General features: G+C 55.5%; 5 protein-coding genes across 5 annotated transcripts; 4 read left to right on the top strand and 1 right to left on the bottom strand.

Annotated features, from left to right (window-relative positions):
- Positions 1-79: 79 nt before the first annotated feature.
- B0H18DRAFT_889860 (uncharacterized protein) lies at positions 80-1,130 on the top strand (the record flags this gene model as incomplete). Its single annotated transcript, XM_048041286.1, has 4 exons — positions 80-296; positions 417-520; positions 569-704; positions 793-1,130. 4 exons carry the CDS (start codon positions 80-82, stop codon positions 1,128-1,130), a joined length of 795 nt encoding a protein of 264 aa, XP_047885488.1.
- A 1,517-nt stretch (positions 1,131-2,647) lies between these two features.
- B0H18DRAFT_1053505 (uncharacterized protein) lies at positions 2,648-3,564 on the top strand (the record flags this gene model as incomplete). The annotated part of the gene is made up of 4 exons (XM_048031011.1): positions 2,648-2,703; positions 2,769-2,878; positions 2,936-3,068; positions 3,127-3,564. Coding segments are annotated over 4 exons (679 nt in total), but the record flags the coding sequence as incomplete, so codon positions are not given.
- Positions 3,565-3,691: 127 nt separating this feature from the next.
- On the bottom strand, positions 3,692-6,379 carry B0H18DRAFT_1157069 (glyoxylate dehydrogenase; the record flags this gene model as incomplete). Its single annotated transcript, XM_048035782.1, has 15 exons — positions 5,897-6,379; positions 5,812-5,844; positions 5,701-5,752; positions 5,575-5,637; positions 5,394-5,523; positions 5,302-5,337; positions 5,178-5,242; positions 5,031-5,124; positions 4,884-4,970; positions 4,750-4,826; positions 4,482-4,695; positions 4,363-4,429; positions 3,972-4,312; positions 3,788-3,920; positions 3,692-3,735 (listed from the first exon to the last, which is right to left on the bottom strand). Exons 1-15 carry the CDS (start codon positions 5,973-5,975, stop codon positions 3,692-3,694), a joined length of 1,515 nt encoding a protein of 504 aa, XP_047885486.1. The 5' UTR covers positions 5,976-6,379.
- Positions 6,380-8,051: 1,672 nt separating this feature from the next.
- On the top strand, positions 8,052-9,705 carry B0H18DRAFT_1088403 (Phosphoenolpyruvate/pyruvate domain-containing protein; the record flags this gene model as incomplete). Its single annotated transcript, XM_048032236.1, has 7 exons — positions 8,052-8,139; positions 8,454-8,596; positions 8,649-8,722; positions 8,777-8,849; positions 8,900-8,961; positions 9,015-9,460; positions 9,515-9,705. The coding sequence occupies 7 exons, from the start codon at positions 8,052-8,054 to the stop codon at positions 9,703-9,705; spliced, it is 1,077 nt and encodes a 358-aa protein (XP_047885485.1).
- Positions 9,706-10,439: 734 nt separating this feature from the next.
- On the top strand, positions 10,440-12,966 carry B0H18DRAFT_1053485 (FMN-dependent dehydrogenase-domain-containing protein). The gene is made up of 18 exons (XM_048031010.1): positions 10,440-10,549; positions 10,720-10,752; positions 10,806-10,814; positions 10,868-10,910; positions 10,962-11,024; positions 11,071-11,200; positions 11,257-11,357; positions 11,417-11,510; positions 11,563-11,649; positions 11,713-11,904; positions 11,935-11,937; positions 11,960-12,058; positions 12,096-12,098; positions 12,120-12,177; positions 12,230-12,496; positions 12,554-12,633; positions 12,687-12,819; positions 12,885-12,966. The coding sequence occupies exons 1-18, from the start codon at positions 10,477-10,479 to the stop codon at positions 12,923-12,925; spliced, it is 1,509 nt and encodes a 502-aa protein (XP_047885484.1). The 5' UTR covers positions 10,440-10,476; the 3' UTR covers positions 12,926-12,966.
- The last annotated feature ends 2,348 nt before the right edge of the window (positions 12,967-15,314 follow it).

The raw sequence follows: 15,314 nt of genomic DNA, 5'->3' as shown, positions 1-15,314 counted from the left end.
GCCACTGACCACAGCGGACGTGTGCCCATCTACTTACGACACTAATCATGGCCCGCGATCTTCATGGTGAGTGATATCTATGTTGCTCAGAACTGTAGAAACTCAAGATGCTGACAACGCCACTCTAGGAAAGTCATTCTTGAGGGAGTCGAGGCGGATGACAGAGGAGCCTCGTCCACTGAACTCTGCCAGTTCTCCTTTCCTGCTGATCGACCCTGCCGTTCTCCGTACTCTTACGACCTCGAAGAGCACCACAGATATTCGCCACTCATCAGACTACAGTCCCGCACAGAATGGTGCTCCGGGGCAGGACGGTGTCCATATGCAAACAGGCATGCAGCCTGTGCGGAACTGTGAGGCCCTTCGTTCCTTCGAAACGCTGTCTTCCTGTCATTCACCGACGCTCCTGTACACAGGGACTCAAACCGACCAGGATGAGACAGATGAGGAAAACCGGAAGAACGCCATGAAGGAACTTATGAAGTCGTGGATGGATCGGCTGCAGCTGATCAGTGTCATCGTACGGTGCTTAACCTTGACCTTGGCACGCGTGCTGACGACATGCTAGACTACCTTCTTTGCCGCGACAGAGACGCAGTTACTGGTCATCACTACGCCGGCTGAGGATAATACACCCGAATCGCGAGTTCGGTCCACCGCAAATGCGATTTTAGCTGGCGCTCTTGTGATCCATTTGTGTGCAGGTATGGATCCGTCCAGCCGTCGCATATTCAGGCGCTCATAGGCGGACCTCTATAGCGATCATATCGTTCCTCGCAGCTTTCTTCCTAGTGCGCTACCGCCTCAAAGAGGCAGCCAAGGAAGAGATCAAGATCGAGACCGGCATCACGCCTACATCGTCCAAATCGGCGCTCAAGACTGGCATCTGGACGGCGAATCCACATCTGGAGGAGATGGGTCCGTTCCGTCGCGGAGGGCCGCCGACGCGCCTGCTGGAGCACCTGCATACGTTGTGCATGTGGCTGGCTCTCGTGGGCTTTGCGCTTGCATTGGCGGGGGCACTGTGCTACACGTGGGCACGTCTGTCTCGGAGCGCGAGCATCTTCGCCAGTGTGTGTATGGCGGTGTCCTGGCTAGCGGCTCTAGGGGCGGTTTTCATTGCGCTCTGACACATGGTGAAGGCTACGTACCCCACAGAGACGCTTCTCATGACATGCGACGAACGGCACTCACAGATCTTCCCAACATCATTGACCACTTGCATACGTTAACGCGTGCTTACGACCAGCTTCATGTATCTATAACACCCATCTCTTGTGCTTCCTTCATTTCAGTGGATTACGCATCTGCTATCATATTATTCTATCACTCCCAATACCATAGTCATCGGTGATAATACTCCACGAGTCCTGCAGGAGTCTCTGACTCAGATCCACTGATGCCTAGTACTTACTGTAGGGTTGATACCTTCCTTGATTGACGGCCGTTGCATGGTTCTTACCTTGTGTGGATCGCAGGTCTACCGGCCGCTGTTTCTTGCTCCATGTACTTGGATTATTCACATACGGCACGTTTCTTGATTCGAGTCGCCAAATGACCAAGTAGTACCAAGTAGTAGAGAAACGATACATGTACACTGTACAGTATGTACCAATAATGGAGACACGTGATTATACGTGGATGTGGGCGTATATGGACGTCTCCTTAATTGTTTACCAGTGCGGCCGTCGCTCCTATGCTAGACTATGACAGAGGCCAATAGCAACTTCAACTGCCACCGTATCATAGTACGTTCCGTTCCTCAACGCATTGGTAAATGTCACGTTGATATTGACTAGTATGAAACGAACCGCAAATTCGCAATGATGCTTGTCATGATCAGTAACACAACATTTGACATGCTAAGTGTACAGCTCTCCGAGTCCGGACCTGCGTTCGAGGCTGGTTTTCCGCTGAACCCTGGTCAGTACCTCATGCATCAGTGGCACTGACAATAGCGGCACACAAGCCTGATGCACGGATCCGGGTGTGCTGTGGCCTGCATCATCATCTGACGCGTCCATTTAGGGAAACCTGATATATGTTGCCGCCGTCCAGTGGCTCGTGAGCGGCGCGCCGCCATAATTCGACGTTTCTGTCCATCCTCGGGTCGAAGGCGCTGCATTCCGCCGAGGCGGCGTGATGAAGTGGCGTCCGCTTCGCTCCGGAGCATGCAAGAATGATCCCGGTGCCCATATTAGTGCTTCTGTTCCATGCTATAGCTGCTGATCTGAACAGTGGTCGTTGACCACACGACCGCAAGACCGCTAGACGTCGGTGGAGGCTCCGAAGCGGTGGAGAGCCGTCATGGACTCGAAGGAGCTGTCAGCCACCGGCACCAACTTGAACGTCAACCTGCGCTCATAAAGCCTGAGTCGGGGTCGCTCTGCGCCCCGCGCTGCGACCACTGGCAGTGAGTCGGACGCAACGTTGCAGCATAGAGGCCTCTGCAGTCCTAGGTTCGTACCGAGGCTACTACCGCTACGATCCAGTATGCCCGGGCCACACCAAGGAGATGGTGAGTACCACAGTTTCCTGCGACGGCGCAATGCTGTGCAAGCGTTCCTCCGAGTCGGGATCGGAGGCAGCTCCGCGATGGAGTCGGGCGACGCTCACCTAATAAAACTTTAGTGAACAGGACCGCTCCAATGGTGCGCGACGGTGGCTACGCTCCAGAGAAGGAATCCAAGCCTAAGAGACAAAGTATGCAATGTTCTCTCCGTTTCCACTAGTCGTGTTTCCTTTTCCACTGAGACATGATGCTGCAGTGACGCAAGACCGTGAGGACCAGTGTCAGCTGAATGAGAAACAACGCAAAGCAGCTGAAAACGATATTGTCCAATCTTGGGAGGCACGGCTACAGCTCATCAGTGTGATTGTGCGTGGGCTCGTTGATACTAAGTAGGTTGGCCGTTCAGAAATTCGGTCTTTCTAGACAACCTTCTTTGCGAGTCTAGAGGCACAACTGCTAGGTTCCGTTACACCAGCTCGGGATCAGCCGACAACTCGTCTTCAAATCGCTGCGTGCACCGTACTGGCCGGTGCATTCACTGTCCATTTGAGCGCAGGTAAGTCGTTCGTGCGACCATGGGCACATCTCAGCTCACGCTGGTGTTATGAAAATAGCTATCCTCGCCTTTCTTGCCTCGTTCTTGCTCATAGGATACCGCGTCAAGGAAGCCACTGAGGAAGAGTGGCAAGCAGAAGCAAGACCCTCCTTAGAGTCCGGGCGCTCGTCCAACATGCTACGCGGAGGTCTCTGGACGACCAGTCCACACTTGGAGCAGTGCGGGCCTTTCCGCTCCGCCAGTGGCCCGCCGACGCATCTCATACAACACTGCCATACTCTGTGCATGTGGTTCTCCATCATAGGATTCATGCTTGCGCTAGCAGGGGGACTCTGCTACGCCTGGGCGCGCTTGCCACAGAGCGCTAGCATCGTTGCTTCGGTTTCTCTGGGGATATGTTGGACTGCCGGCGCCGGCGCAGTGGCCTTGGTATTGTAAATCGTGGAATATGCTTACGAATTTCATGTCCGAGAAACGATGCGACGATCTTCAGTGCAGCTTGAAGGTCCCGTTCGTCAGGGTAGTCACACAGTCCAGGTATGTTACACCTAAAGTACAAGCGGACTGCGACTGCGACAGAAGTGGTATGATACTTGGACTTGAGGGAATAGCGCACGTGGAGTCTACAGCTTGCTGTCCTGGAACGTCGCGCCTACAAGAGGTTGATCTGCAATCGTGTTAGTCCAGGTCTAGCTCTCGGACGTGGACGAAGTGCTCACAGGTGTTGTGGAAGAGGGTGTCTTGCGGCGTCAGGACGACATGCGAGGACAGCGCACTGGCGTCGACCATCTCGGGAACCAGCTCGTCGATAGTGCGCGCACCCAGCAGACGCATGTTCATCTCGAACTCGTCCTGGTGCCCAGTCAATTTGACATTACACGGTCATACAAAGAGGTCACATACCCGGAAGATCTGGATGGCCTTCTCAACGCCGTCCTGGCCATAGCTGCAGAACGCGTAGAGAAATGGCCGGCCGACACCGACAGCCTTCGCCCCAAGCGCGAGGGCCTTGAGCACGTCGCTTGCGCGGCGCACACCGCCGTCGACGAAGATCTCGAAGTTAGGATTCGGGAAGTATCCGCGCGCCCGCAGAGCAGGCACGACTTCAACGAGGACCTCAAGACCGGAGCGCGCCGTGTCGAGCTGACGGCCGCCGTGGTTTGAGAGGACGATGCCCTGGACGCCAGCCTCGTATGCCAAGATAGCGTCTTCGGCGGTCGCTATACCCTTGAGGATAATGGGCACTGCCAAGCCAACGTCAGCTAGCACCCTAGAACGCCCACCAGAGAAAGACACTTGCTCTTCGTGATGCTCCTGAACCATGGGATGTCCTTCCACGAGAGGCTCGGATCGATGAAAGACTGCAGGACGCCCGGATTAGCGCCATGCTTATTCGGGAGCGGGAAGACTCACGCTGATAGCGCGGGCAACGCCCTCGTCTTTCTTGATGTCAGACTGTCCGTCTTGCACCTTCGCGACACCGTCGTCGCCGACGAACTTCATGCGCATGTCCTTCTCCCGCCGGCCGAGCTGCGGGGCGTCGACGGTGATGAAGAGCCCCTTGACGCCGCGCGCCTCCGCGTGCTGGACGTACTTCCTCGTAATCTCCCGGTCTCTATTCACGTACCTGCACCAACGCGTCGGAGGTTTGGAAATGTGGTTCAGCCAGCAAGCGACTTACAGCTGAAGGAATAGCGTCTGATCTGGCTTGGTGGCGTCCACTATTTCATCAAACGAGCACGATGCTAGTGTAGCGACCTGAGAGATAGAATCGCGTTATTCAGTTTTCATCAGTCCATTCAGTGCGGATACTACCATTTGGATGACACCATGATTTTGGGCCGCCCGTGTAAGACAGAGTTCGCCCTCGGGATGTCCGAGCTTGCCTAGTGCGGTTGCCGACTGTACAGGATAGTGGATTAGGATGGGTTCCACAACGCAAGCAACATTGTCGGTACTCACGATGTACACGGGAAGTGACGACTTCTGACCAAGGATCGTCGTCGACCAGTCGACACTGGTGACGTCACGGAGGATGCGAGGTCTAAACCACACCCTGCCAGTTACTGTGAGCGGCCTGACCCTCGCCCCAATTATGACGCAACTCACCGTTGGTATGCCATGCGGTTCTCGCGCAAGGTGATTTCATCGTCGGATGCGGAGGAATAGTAGGCCTACACATGATCAGCGTCGGTGGTGCCGCCGCCACATCGCTGTCAAGGTTGAGACGCACCCATGCCTTGTCTGAGACGACCTTCCTTGCTACCGTCTGTCGCAGCGGTACGTCAGTAGCCATTCCAAGGGCATCTGATAGATGAGACGGACCTCGAAGTCATGCAAGTTGATGATGGTGTCGAGAGGAGGTCTCGCTTCCACGTACTTCTGACGCTGCTTCTCTTCGTCGGTGATTTCCTTGACGACTTTTGCGACAGTACTAGCGTCGATGGCACCCAAGCTAGGGGAAGATGGTCGCGAGTGGTGTTGCCGCGTTGAGCGCGCGACTTACTGTTTGTCCACCGACAGGTTGGTGGTAATTGCATCCGGTGGATGGATTGGTTCGTAGGCCTCACTACAATGGCAGCCATCCAATTCAGTAAACGGTGCCAATAGCTGTACGACTAGATGAGCTCACGTCGCATCTTTCCCGGCGTACTTCAAGATGATTGCTTGACCACCAGGATGTTCTGATGAACATCTGTCAGTATCTCGCTCTGGTATAGTATTCGGAGATCGTCGCTCATACCAGGTAGGAACTCCGTGACATCGTACACCTTCCCTGCAGGGAACTTGAGTCACACGAACGGCCGATAGGAGGAAATACTGCTTACCATGCACAATGATCCAGCAGCTCTCCCTGCTGGCATGTTCGGCGACTTCAGGACCAGTAAGGACACGAATATCAGACATGGTTAGCCGCGCGTGCGATAAGCAACCACAGGACGGTGCGCTATGTGGGTACGCCGCCTCCAAGGCGGCCGTCTCTTTTCAACGCGGGCATAGCGGGATGTGCGGAGTCCGCGTCGGTTAAGGCCCACAGGTGCACCCAGCACCTAATAGAGTGGAGAACTGCAGGCGGGGTTGTGGACGTAGCCAGGTGGGAGGAGGCGGAGAGGGTACTGAGCCCATGGGGTCGGTGATAGATCGGGAGGGCGTTTGTGAAGTCGACGAGGTTCGAAGGTGGCCACATCGGACAGCCTATGCCTCCCCGGCGGCGGCAAGGCCACAGCTTGTCTCCGTTGGAGGCGGACCGTCGGTCTAGCCGTTGTGCCGCGGACCCGGCTAGAGGCAGGCGAATGCCATCGGCATACCTTGGAAGACATGTCAGGGGAGGTGCCAGTGTCATGACACGCTTCTTGAGAATATATCTGGCTCTAAGCTTACCGTAATTCTATGTGGACAGCCGAGCAACGCAACTCGGACGTACAACACAGTGCGATGTACGTAGGACCACTTGCGGCCCGTGTGCAGTGTGCTGGATGGTAGTCAGGAAGTTGCGCAATGGCATAGAGTCTGGCCTTGCGCGAGGCAAGCTGGGGTTTCGACGTTCCTTATTCGGTTTGATGTCCGCGCCTGTCTTGTCCTAAAAGCCATTCTTCGTTGCTGAATGAAGAAATTGACTCGAAGCCAAGAATCATGAAAGGCACGGTTGAGGAACTTCTGCTTCAACGGATCGCAACTATACGAGTCCGATATTCCTCGGCGACTGAGCGCCTTGCCAAATGCAACCAAGATGCCTTGATCTTTGCGACGCTTGCCAATTCGCGGCCTTGGCTAAACGTGGTGGATTGGCCCCAAATGATTGTTCACTACATTCAGGTACAAGAACGAGGTCTGGCACCCGTTCTTCCCCGAGCTCATGCGGCGCCCACACTGGCATCTTGCACATTCAGTCTTCCTGTCTTCTGGAAGTGGACTCTTTGTCAGACGAGTGGGAATGGAATGACAGAGCGCGATTGAAACATACACCAAGTCACGCAATCTCCTCTTTAACGCCGTAAAGCTCGTGTGCCCGTCTCAGCTTGACTGGCGGGATGAGAATGGCAAGACGCACCGCAACATATCGTCTTGATGGAATGTATTGCGTTCGAGGCTGTTGTGGAGATTGTCCGTACTATCGGTGCGACAGACGGCGGCGGAGGTTTTCTGCTTGTGCAAATACAGTCAGGCATATTGGACGATTGCTGAGACGTACGACGATGGATCGTGATAGGAAAACGTCTTAGTGCACTGCTAGTGAAATCACGCCGCTCTAGATGTTTGTCGCAAGATATGCCTTATCATTGCGGCTAGAGAGGCCAGACAGACAGACTCGGAATTCGACGCAGACAACACGCATGCCGCATCACGGTCACTTTCCAGCCACACGGTTGCCACTTGCAGCCACTCCGCGGCGCGCCACCGGTGGCTGCGGCAATCGGACTCGCTCCGACTCGGCGGAGTGCCAGTGGTACTTCACTTCTGAGAATCTTGCATCGTGCTGCTGCGTTGTCAAAAATTGAAGTTGAAGCTTGCTTGAAGGCAATGTGCGTTTAGCCTGAATGAGAGGTATGTCTTGGCAATATGGACTTGTGATGTTGCGAGCATCTGAATTGACAGCACGGAAGGCGAACAGAAAGAGGCTTGCAGTCACACGCCAGAGAGGAACACATAGGCCAAACATAGGGCTATGATATCAGAGACGACCTTTGTCCTTTTTGGACGAGCTGTGCTTGGCTGCCAAGTGCGAAAGCCGCGAAGGATGGCAGCACCGAGGAGTGTAGATCCTCGACCTGTACGTACTCCAAATCTTCGCCACCGCCAAGAATGCTCAAGCATCGAACAGGGAATCCGGGATGCATGAAAACACGCTTAAGCGACACGCCTCCTCGGACGACCGTGACAGACCGGAAGCACGAGCTGTGCAGCTGCTCTGTCCGAGCGATCTCAGCTTCCCGTTCAGTCTATCCCCACTCTAACTCCCCGCGCTCCGTGCAACCGTTCTGCATGGCGCTCAGGAAATCGGACACCGTATTACCTCCGGCGGTCTTCTTCGTGGCGTTGGCTTCTGGTCTCGGCGCGGATTGTCTGCGCTGTTAGTGACGGTATCCGCGCTTCGTGATACGTTTTTGGTCGGTGGGGTGGAATGCAGACATGTCAGACCGCTCGGCGGGTGCTTTCCTGAGAGGATAAAAGCGAGCTGGTTTGCCAAGCTGCATCCCAACCCACAGCGTTCTACAACACCAGGGCACTCACACAGTCCCTCCTGCAACATCCCCTCCGATTATCCTTATAACCCTCTCTTCTTTGTAACATGCCTGGATTCGAGTTCACCCGGGAGTCTGAGCAGACTCAGTTCGCCATCCAGACGCAACCCGTCCCCTCTGCGGACACCCTCCCTCGTCTGAGCCCGCGTCCCCCATCAGCGGCGATGCGCCCCGCCATGGCGTCTACTACAACCCCGCCTCGACCCGAAGAACTACTTGGAGGGTCCTCTTTCTTCCAACCCCGCTACTCGTCTCCGCCAGATGCTTGCCCGCCCGGGTATCGTGGTAAGTATGTTCTAGACAGCTAGCAGTCACATTATCTCACGAGCGATTACAGGTTGCACCTGGTATCTGCGATGGTATCAGCGCTCGCTGCGCTATCGAGGCTGGCTTTGAATGCTTGTACCAGAGGTCGGTCTAATTCATCATGCGTTTGAAAGATCAATGCTCATCTGTTATTGACAGCGGTGCTGCCACGACAGCATCGAGGCTGGGCATGCCCGACGTTGCCATCGCCACGCTGAACGATTTCGTCCAGGTAAATCCTGCACACGACCTCATTCGAACTCATTCTCACACTGTTTATAGAGCGCAGAAATGGTCTGCGGCATCAACCCCTCCATGCCGGTCATTGCTGATGCGGACACCGGGTAAGCGTCATCGTCGCCATGTCATCTCGAAACACGTCTGACATTTTACTCAGGTTCGGTGGCCCGGCCATGGTCGCACGCACACTGACGAAGTACGCAAAGGCGGGAGTTGCCGGCCTCCACATCGAGGATCAGGTCCAGACCAAGCGCTGCGGCCACCTCATGGGCAAGCAGGTCGTCTCCCGGGAGGAGTTCCTCCAGCGCATCCGCGCCGCGGTCATCGCCCGCGACTCCATTCCCGGCGGCTCCGACTTCGTCATCATCGGTCGCACGGATTCTGCGCAGGTGCTCGGCATGGAGGAGGCGGTCACGCGTCTGAAGCTCGCGGCTGACGCGGGTGCCGACGTGTGCTTCATCGAGGGCGTGAAGACGGCAGACCTCCTCACGTCGACGATCAAGGCTCTCGCGCCCAAGCCTGTCCTCGTCAACGTCATTTCCGGTGGTCTCACGCCGTCCTTCACCTGCCAGGAGGCTGAGGCGCTGGGTGCGAAGATCATCAGTGAGTCTTCCCTCCACGGCGATCCACGCATATAGCTGACGATCTCGCGAACAGTCTTCTCCCTCGTCTCCTGCGTCGCCATGGTGCACGCCGTACGGGAGGCGATGCACCTGCTCAAGAAGACGGGCACCGACTTCTCGTCTGCGCGGGGCATGGACCCGAAGGAGTTCTTCAAGGTCGTCGGCCTCGACGAGGTGATCGAGCTCGATGCCCAGGCGGGTGGAATAGCCTTCGCACAGGTATAACTTTACGTCGCTTTCTTTGCATCAGAAGGATCGGGGGCTTGGACGGCCTGGCAGGCCTACATCTTGTACCGTATACACTCCCGCATATTATCTCTACATGTTGTACATTTTGCTGCCACACACATAGACGTCACTATCCCATTGTAGATTTATGCGCATATGCATGTCGTTTCTCAAGTGATCCTGCACGGTGGGAACAAAATACTTCGGTGACTAGCAGTAGGTAGTCTTATCACAGGGTGCGGAAACGTTCCTAGCTCGCGTTGACTATGATCATAATACCAGGGATTACTGTACGACTTGTAAGTCCTTTCTCACTGACCACCGCCACCTCCGCCACCGCGAGTCGCCGAGATCACTGAAAACGGAACGCAATCGACAGCCACCTCCCCTCTCGATCGGGACTCGGCTTGCATCCGAACTACCAATCTCAACTCGCCCATTTGCAGCTCACTGATACTTACCCCTGGCGCACCCAACCTGGCTTTCACCCTCTCCGTCGTCGGGAGCGTCTTCACCGGCGGCAAGCCGATAGCCACAACTGAACACGCGGGTCGTTTTCGGGGATCCGGACTCGGGAGTCCGTCCATGCATGGGCATCCTGCGGAGTCACGGGCCGCCGGTCAGGCGTGAGCAGAAGTGCGGGGTAGGATGGGGTTGGACGTCCGTCACTCACCATATTATCCTCGTCACATTCTCGGACTTCCGTGTCATCCCTGTCGGTGCTACGACCACCTCCCATTTGTACTAGATTCGACTGGTTAGCGCAAGATGAGCAAGAGCCTGTCGGGAAAGGAGGTCGCAGCGCATAGCACGGCGGAGAGTTGCTGGATCATCGTGCATGGTGAGTTTTGATTCGGAACTGTTGTGTTGAGATGCGGGGCATCGCGGGGTATGTAAATGCAATAGCAGTCGTGGTCTGTTGTCTGCACGAAAGATTGGCAGTGCCGTCCAACCATGCCCCGAACGTCAAGCGAACTACTGAGCACGAGACTAACACTTCTGTTTGTGTAGGCAAGGTGTACGACGTTACAGAGTTCCTGCCAGGTCAGTACTTCCTGCTTCCTGAGCTCCCTTGTTGATCTCAATTTCCTCTGTAGAGCACCCAGGTAAACTCCAACGGACGTCGGGGAAAGCAACCGCGGCTAATGCTCAATGACAGGAGGAAGCAAGATCATTCTGAAGTACGCGGGCAAGGACGCTACGTGAGTCGCAGGCATCCGTCAAGCACCATGCCACGCTTATGTATGGTCAAGTGCCGAGTACGACCCTATTCACCCGCCAAATGCCATCCATGACAACCTGCCGCCTGAGAAGCAGTAAGTTAGCCATTGCTCCATGCGGCTTCCGTTAACGCCTCTCCAGCCTAGGACCTGTCGACCCTGATACCGTGCTCAAGGTTGAGGTCTTGGTCACGGATGAGGAGAAGGGGCGGCAAGAACGGATGCAGCAGCGGCCCCCGCTCACCGAGATACTCAACCTGCACGACTTCGAGGTGCGACGATGATTCAGCTGTGCAGTGGCTATTACTCACCACCCACTCCAACGCAGGCAATTGCGCGGCAGGTGATGACAGAGAAGGCGTGGGCGTATTACAGCTCGGCCGCCGACGACGAAATCACTACTCGTGAGAACCACGCTGCGTACCACAGGTACGATGCTTGCTATGGGGCGGGGTATATGCGCGGGTTACTGATGCTTGAGTGGGTAGGATATGGTTCCGACCGCGCATTCTTCGTAGTGTAACGAACGTGGACTGGTCGACGAAGATCCTTGGACATGCTACCAAGATGCCAATATACATCGTGAGTCGTGCAGCACACGTACTCTGAATATTAAAACTGAGGTTTCTGCTAGACTGCGACAGCACTCGGAAAGCTCGGACACCCGGACGGCGAGCTCAACCTGACAAGAGCTGCGGCGAAACACAACGTCATCCAAATGGTAAGCGGCGCCGACATTATCTTCCTTCGAGCGCACGCTGACACGCCGATCCTCCTTCAATAGATTCCGACTCTGGCATCGTGCTCGTTCGACGAGATCGTCGACAACGCGGCGCCCGGTCAAGTGCAGTTTTTGCAGCTGTACGTCAACTCGGACAGGGAGATTACGAAAAAGTTCGTGCAGCACGCGGAGAGGCGCGGGATCAAGGGCTTGTTCATCACTGTGGATGCGCCCCAGCTTGGACGCCGTGAAAAGGTTGGCCTGAAAGTTCTGGGGTGCGTTCGGGATGGCTCACGTGGATTGACAGGACATGCGCATGAAGTTCGAGGCGGAGGACCCATCAGAGGTTACAGACAACAAGGTATCAGACAAGGTTGATCGGTCACAGGGTGCCGCGAGGGCTATCAGTGTATGTTTTTGTGCATTGGTTATGCCAGTACATGACCTCAACGTGGCGTTCATTCCAGTCCTTCATTGACACAAGTCTCGACTGGAAGGACATTCCGTGGTTCCAGTCGATTACCAAGAGTATGCCCTCATTCTCCTGCACAGCAACCGTATCACTTACAGACATTCTTAGTGCCCATCATCCTGAAGGGCGTGCAATGCTGGGAGGACGCATTATTGGCTTACGATGCGGGCCTCGCGGGCGTTGTGCTCTCGAACCACGGTGGGCGGCAGCTCGAGTTCTCGCGATCTGGCGTGGAGACGCTGGTCGAGGTCGTTCGGGAACTCAAGGCCCGCCGCGGGCTGACGTTCCCGAACGAGAAGTTCCAGCTGTTCGTCGACGGCGGTGTGCGCCGCGCATCGGATGTGCTCAAAGCTATTGCGCTTGGTGCCACAGCGGGTGCGTGCACTTTCGCGTAGTGCGTCGAAGTGTGGGCTGATGGGTTGTGGTTGGCAGTGGGCATTGGCCGGCCGTTCTTGTATGCGTTCTCTTCGTATGGCCAAGACGGTGTCGAGCACGCTCTGCAGATCCTTCACGTACGTCCTGCATAGTTTGCCGTCTGTCCGGTGTGTTGACCAACGCTGTGAAGGACGAGTTCGAGATGAACATGCGGCTGCTGGGTGCTCGCACGATCAAGGAGGTCGTCCCGGAGATGGTCGACGCCGGGTCTATTCACCAGCACATTGTATCCGTGCCCAGTGACAGCTTGTACTTTGGCAACTGTGAGCGTCACCGTGCCCCATCACCAGCAAGTTTCGTGTCCCTGACATATTTTTTTCTTCTTTAGACGAGAGCATGGTGTCAGCACGCCTGAAGTCCAAGATATAATCGAAGTTGGTTACTGGAGCTGGCGTTAATTTGGGTTACAACGCGACACATGTCCTCTACACATGTACTGATATACTACATCTGTTTGTACTTGCGATGTTCGGCACTGTGCACTGTTCGCAGTCGTCAATTGAGCGGCCGACAGAAGTGAGCGGTGCCGGTGAACATTTAACAGAACACACGTGTTAAGTAGCGAATGTGGCGATGACCATAATGTGACGTCATGGTGCACACTACGATCGAGATCTCAGATTCGATTTTGAGCAACCGCATTCAGAATAACACAGTACGGACTGCAGTACAGTGCTCATTAATTAAATGAACAAGCCACGAATCACGGGCTTCACTGGGGAGTATAATACATTGAGTTTGTGAAGAGACACGAACGAACTCGCTCCTAACCTCTAACATCCATCTCCTCTCCTCCCAGTCCCCTCTCCTCCTCTGAGCATCGAGCGACGCATACACTCGGGAAGAAGCTACCACTAGCCCCCGATGGCAAGAATGCCACGCGAGAGATGAAACGATTCCGACAATGTCCCGTAGTGGCGAAGATGCGCATATATGCGCAGGAAACGTGATTTGCGAGCCTATGGCGAGTGCTTTGCGAGTTACTCTTTATCATTGGAAGATATCACAGTAGCAGGGAGCATCTAGGGCCATGCCTACCAACATTGACGTACATGCGTGAGGGCGACAATAATTCAACCGTCCTTCGCAGACTAGGATGCCTCGTGGTGAGCATGTTCGCTGTCTTTCCAAGATGCTTCTACGTCGTGGGAGTATCGTGAAGAATGCTCTTCACTCTCGAAGTCTTTTCTGCCCGAGGGAATAATGGTATCTTTGCAGCGATAGGTGGGATGTCTACATCTTCAGGCGAGGAGTGCTGCATGCACGTGACCCGGACCAGCGACCATCTTGGACATCCAAGGAAAGAATGCCGTGCGTTCGTGGGTGGAAATGGTAAGCGATTGGAAAAAAAGTGGCATACCGTAAAGCAAAGGCCTTCTCACCGCTTTTGAGGTTCGTTATCTACAGCTATTCCTCTCGATAGTCCTGCAAGTTGATCGCTGAGTCCCATCCCGCCACCAGGTTCATCAGTTGGACCTTCCGCATACCGTTCGGATAACGGATTGCGTCGCGCCAATACCCATTATTCGATTTCAGTTCCAGTGGATCCTATCACCGCAATTGAGTATGTCAAGTCATGGTGGAAGCGGGACCGGGCAGAGAGGCGTGCGAGCGTAGCGGGTGGCACGAGGTGGCACAGGTGCTCGGGGTCTGCCGGCCGGCTGAGTGATTTTTGGGTTCGGTGCGTCGCGGCGGTTGCCTCAGTCTTCCAACAGGACAGACACTCCGGACTGCTGCACGACCAGCGTCCGCTTCCTGTGTGCTTTCTTCGATCCTCCATCGCGACATTCGTTCGCCTGCAGGCAGGTCATCTTTCACGACCGACCTTCACGCGAAGAAAAACAAAAAGACCCACCTCGAATCTCCACGCAATCGTCACGGTACGTCTTCGTTTTCATCCCTGACATCCTAACCACACTCACCCTGGGGCCTCGCTCAGAATGAGCAAATCCTCAACAGCAACGGCATCCAAACCATCGTCCCAGCTCCCGTCCAAGTCAGCTTGGGCAAAGGGTCCACCGCAGTCGGCTGCCTCAGCCCCCTCGCCACGTTCCGCATCACCCGCGCCGAACCAGGGCCATCCGCAACCGACGCACTCAAGACGACCAAGCGCCCTAGGCCAGGGCGTAGCATTCAAGGATGGCGTCGCAGGTGCACGAAGCCCGACGAACGTTGTGAAGTCAGGTACGGTACCGTCTATTGTCTCTCGCGACGGTACTGATAGGGTGCCAGCATCTGCTGTAACATTCGGTTCGATAAACGACGTGTCTGCACCGATTTCTTCCTCCCCTGCCTCAGTCCCTATGATTAAGTCGGCGACGGTCTCTTCATTCGGCACTGTCCCAGCGACACCCACCTCCGCCCCGAACGGCAAGTCAGCCGGCTCGTCCACACAACCTCCCACGTCTGCCACGACGCAGCCCAAGTTCGATGTCAAAAAGCTTTTCCAAAACCCGAGCAGCGCGCCGCCCGTATCCAGTGTGCCTTCGCAGGCGCCTTCTGACGTTGCCTCTCCATCAACCCGCCCCTCACCTCTGCCGCACGCCTCACCCTTACCGACACATGCCCAGGCACAGCCATCTCAGATGGGCGCTCACCCATACCCCCATTACGGCGGCGGGCAGCTAAGACCTCAGCAGAATGGCGCACCTCCTCAAGGCGGGCCACCCCGTTCCCCGGTGTTCCCGCGGCAGATACCTAATGGGCAGATGAATGGCGTGAATGGACGACCGAATGGTGGCTCTGCGCCCACGCCTGT

Source organism: Fomitopsis serialis (genome assembly GCF_022376445.1).
Source record: "Fomitopsis serialis strain Sig1Antser10 chromosome Unknown B0H18scaffold_233, whole genome shotgun sequence".
NCBI classification, from domain to species: domain Eukaryota; kingdom Fungi; phylum Basidiomycota; class Agaricomycetes; order Polyporales; family Fomitopsidaceae; genus Fomitopsis; species Fomitopsis serialis.
Note: the sequence above shows the minus strand (reverse complement) of the source record. Positions and strands in the feature narration are given on the sequence as shown.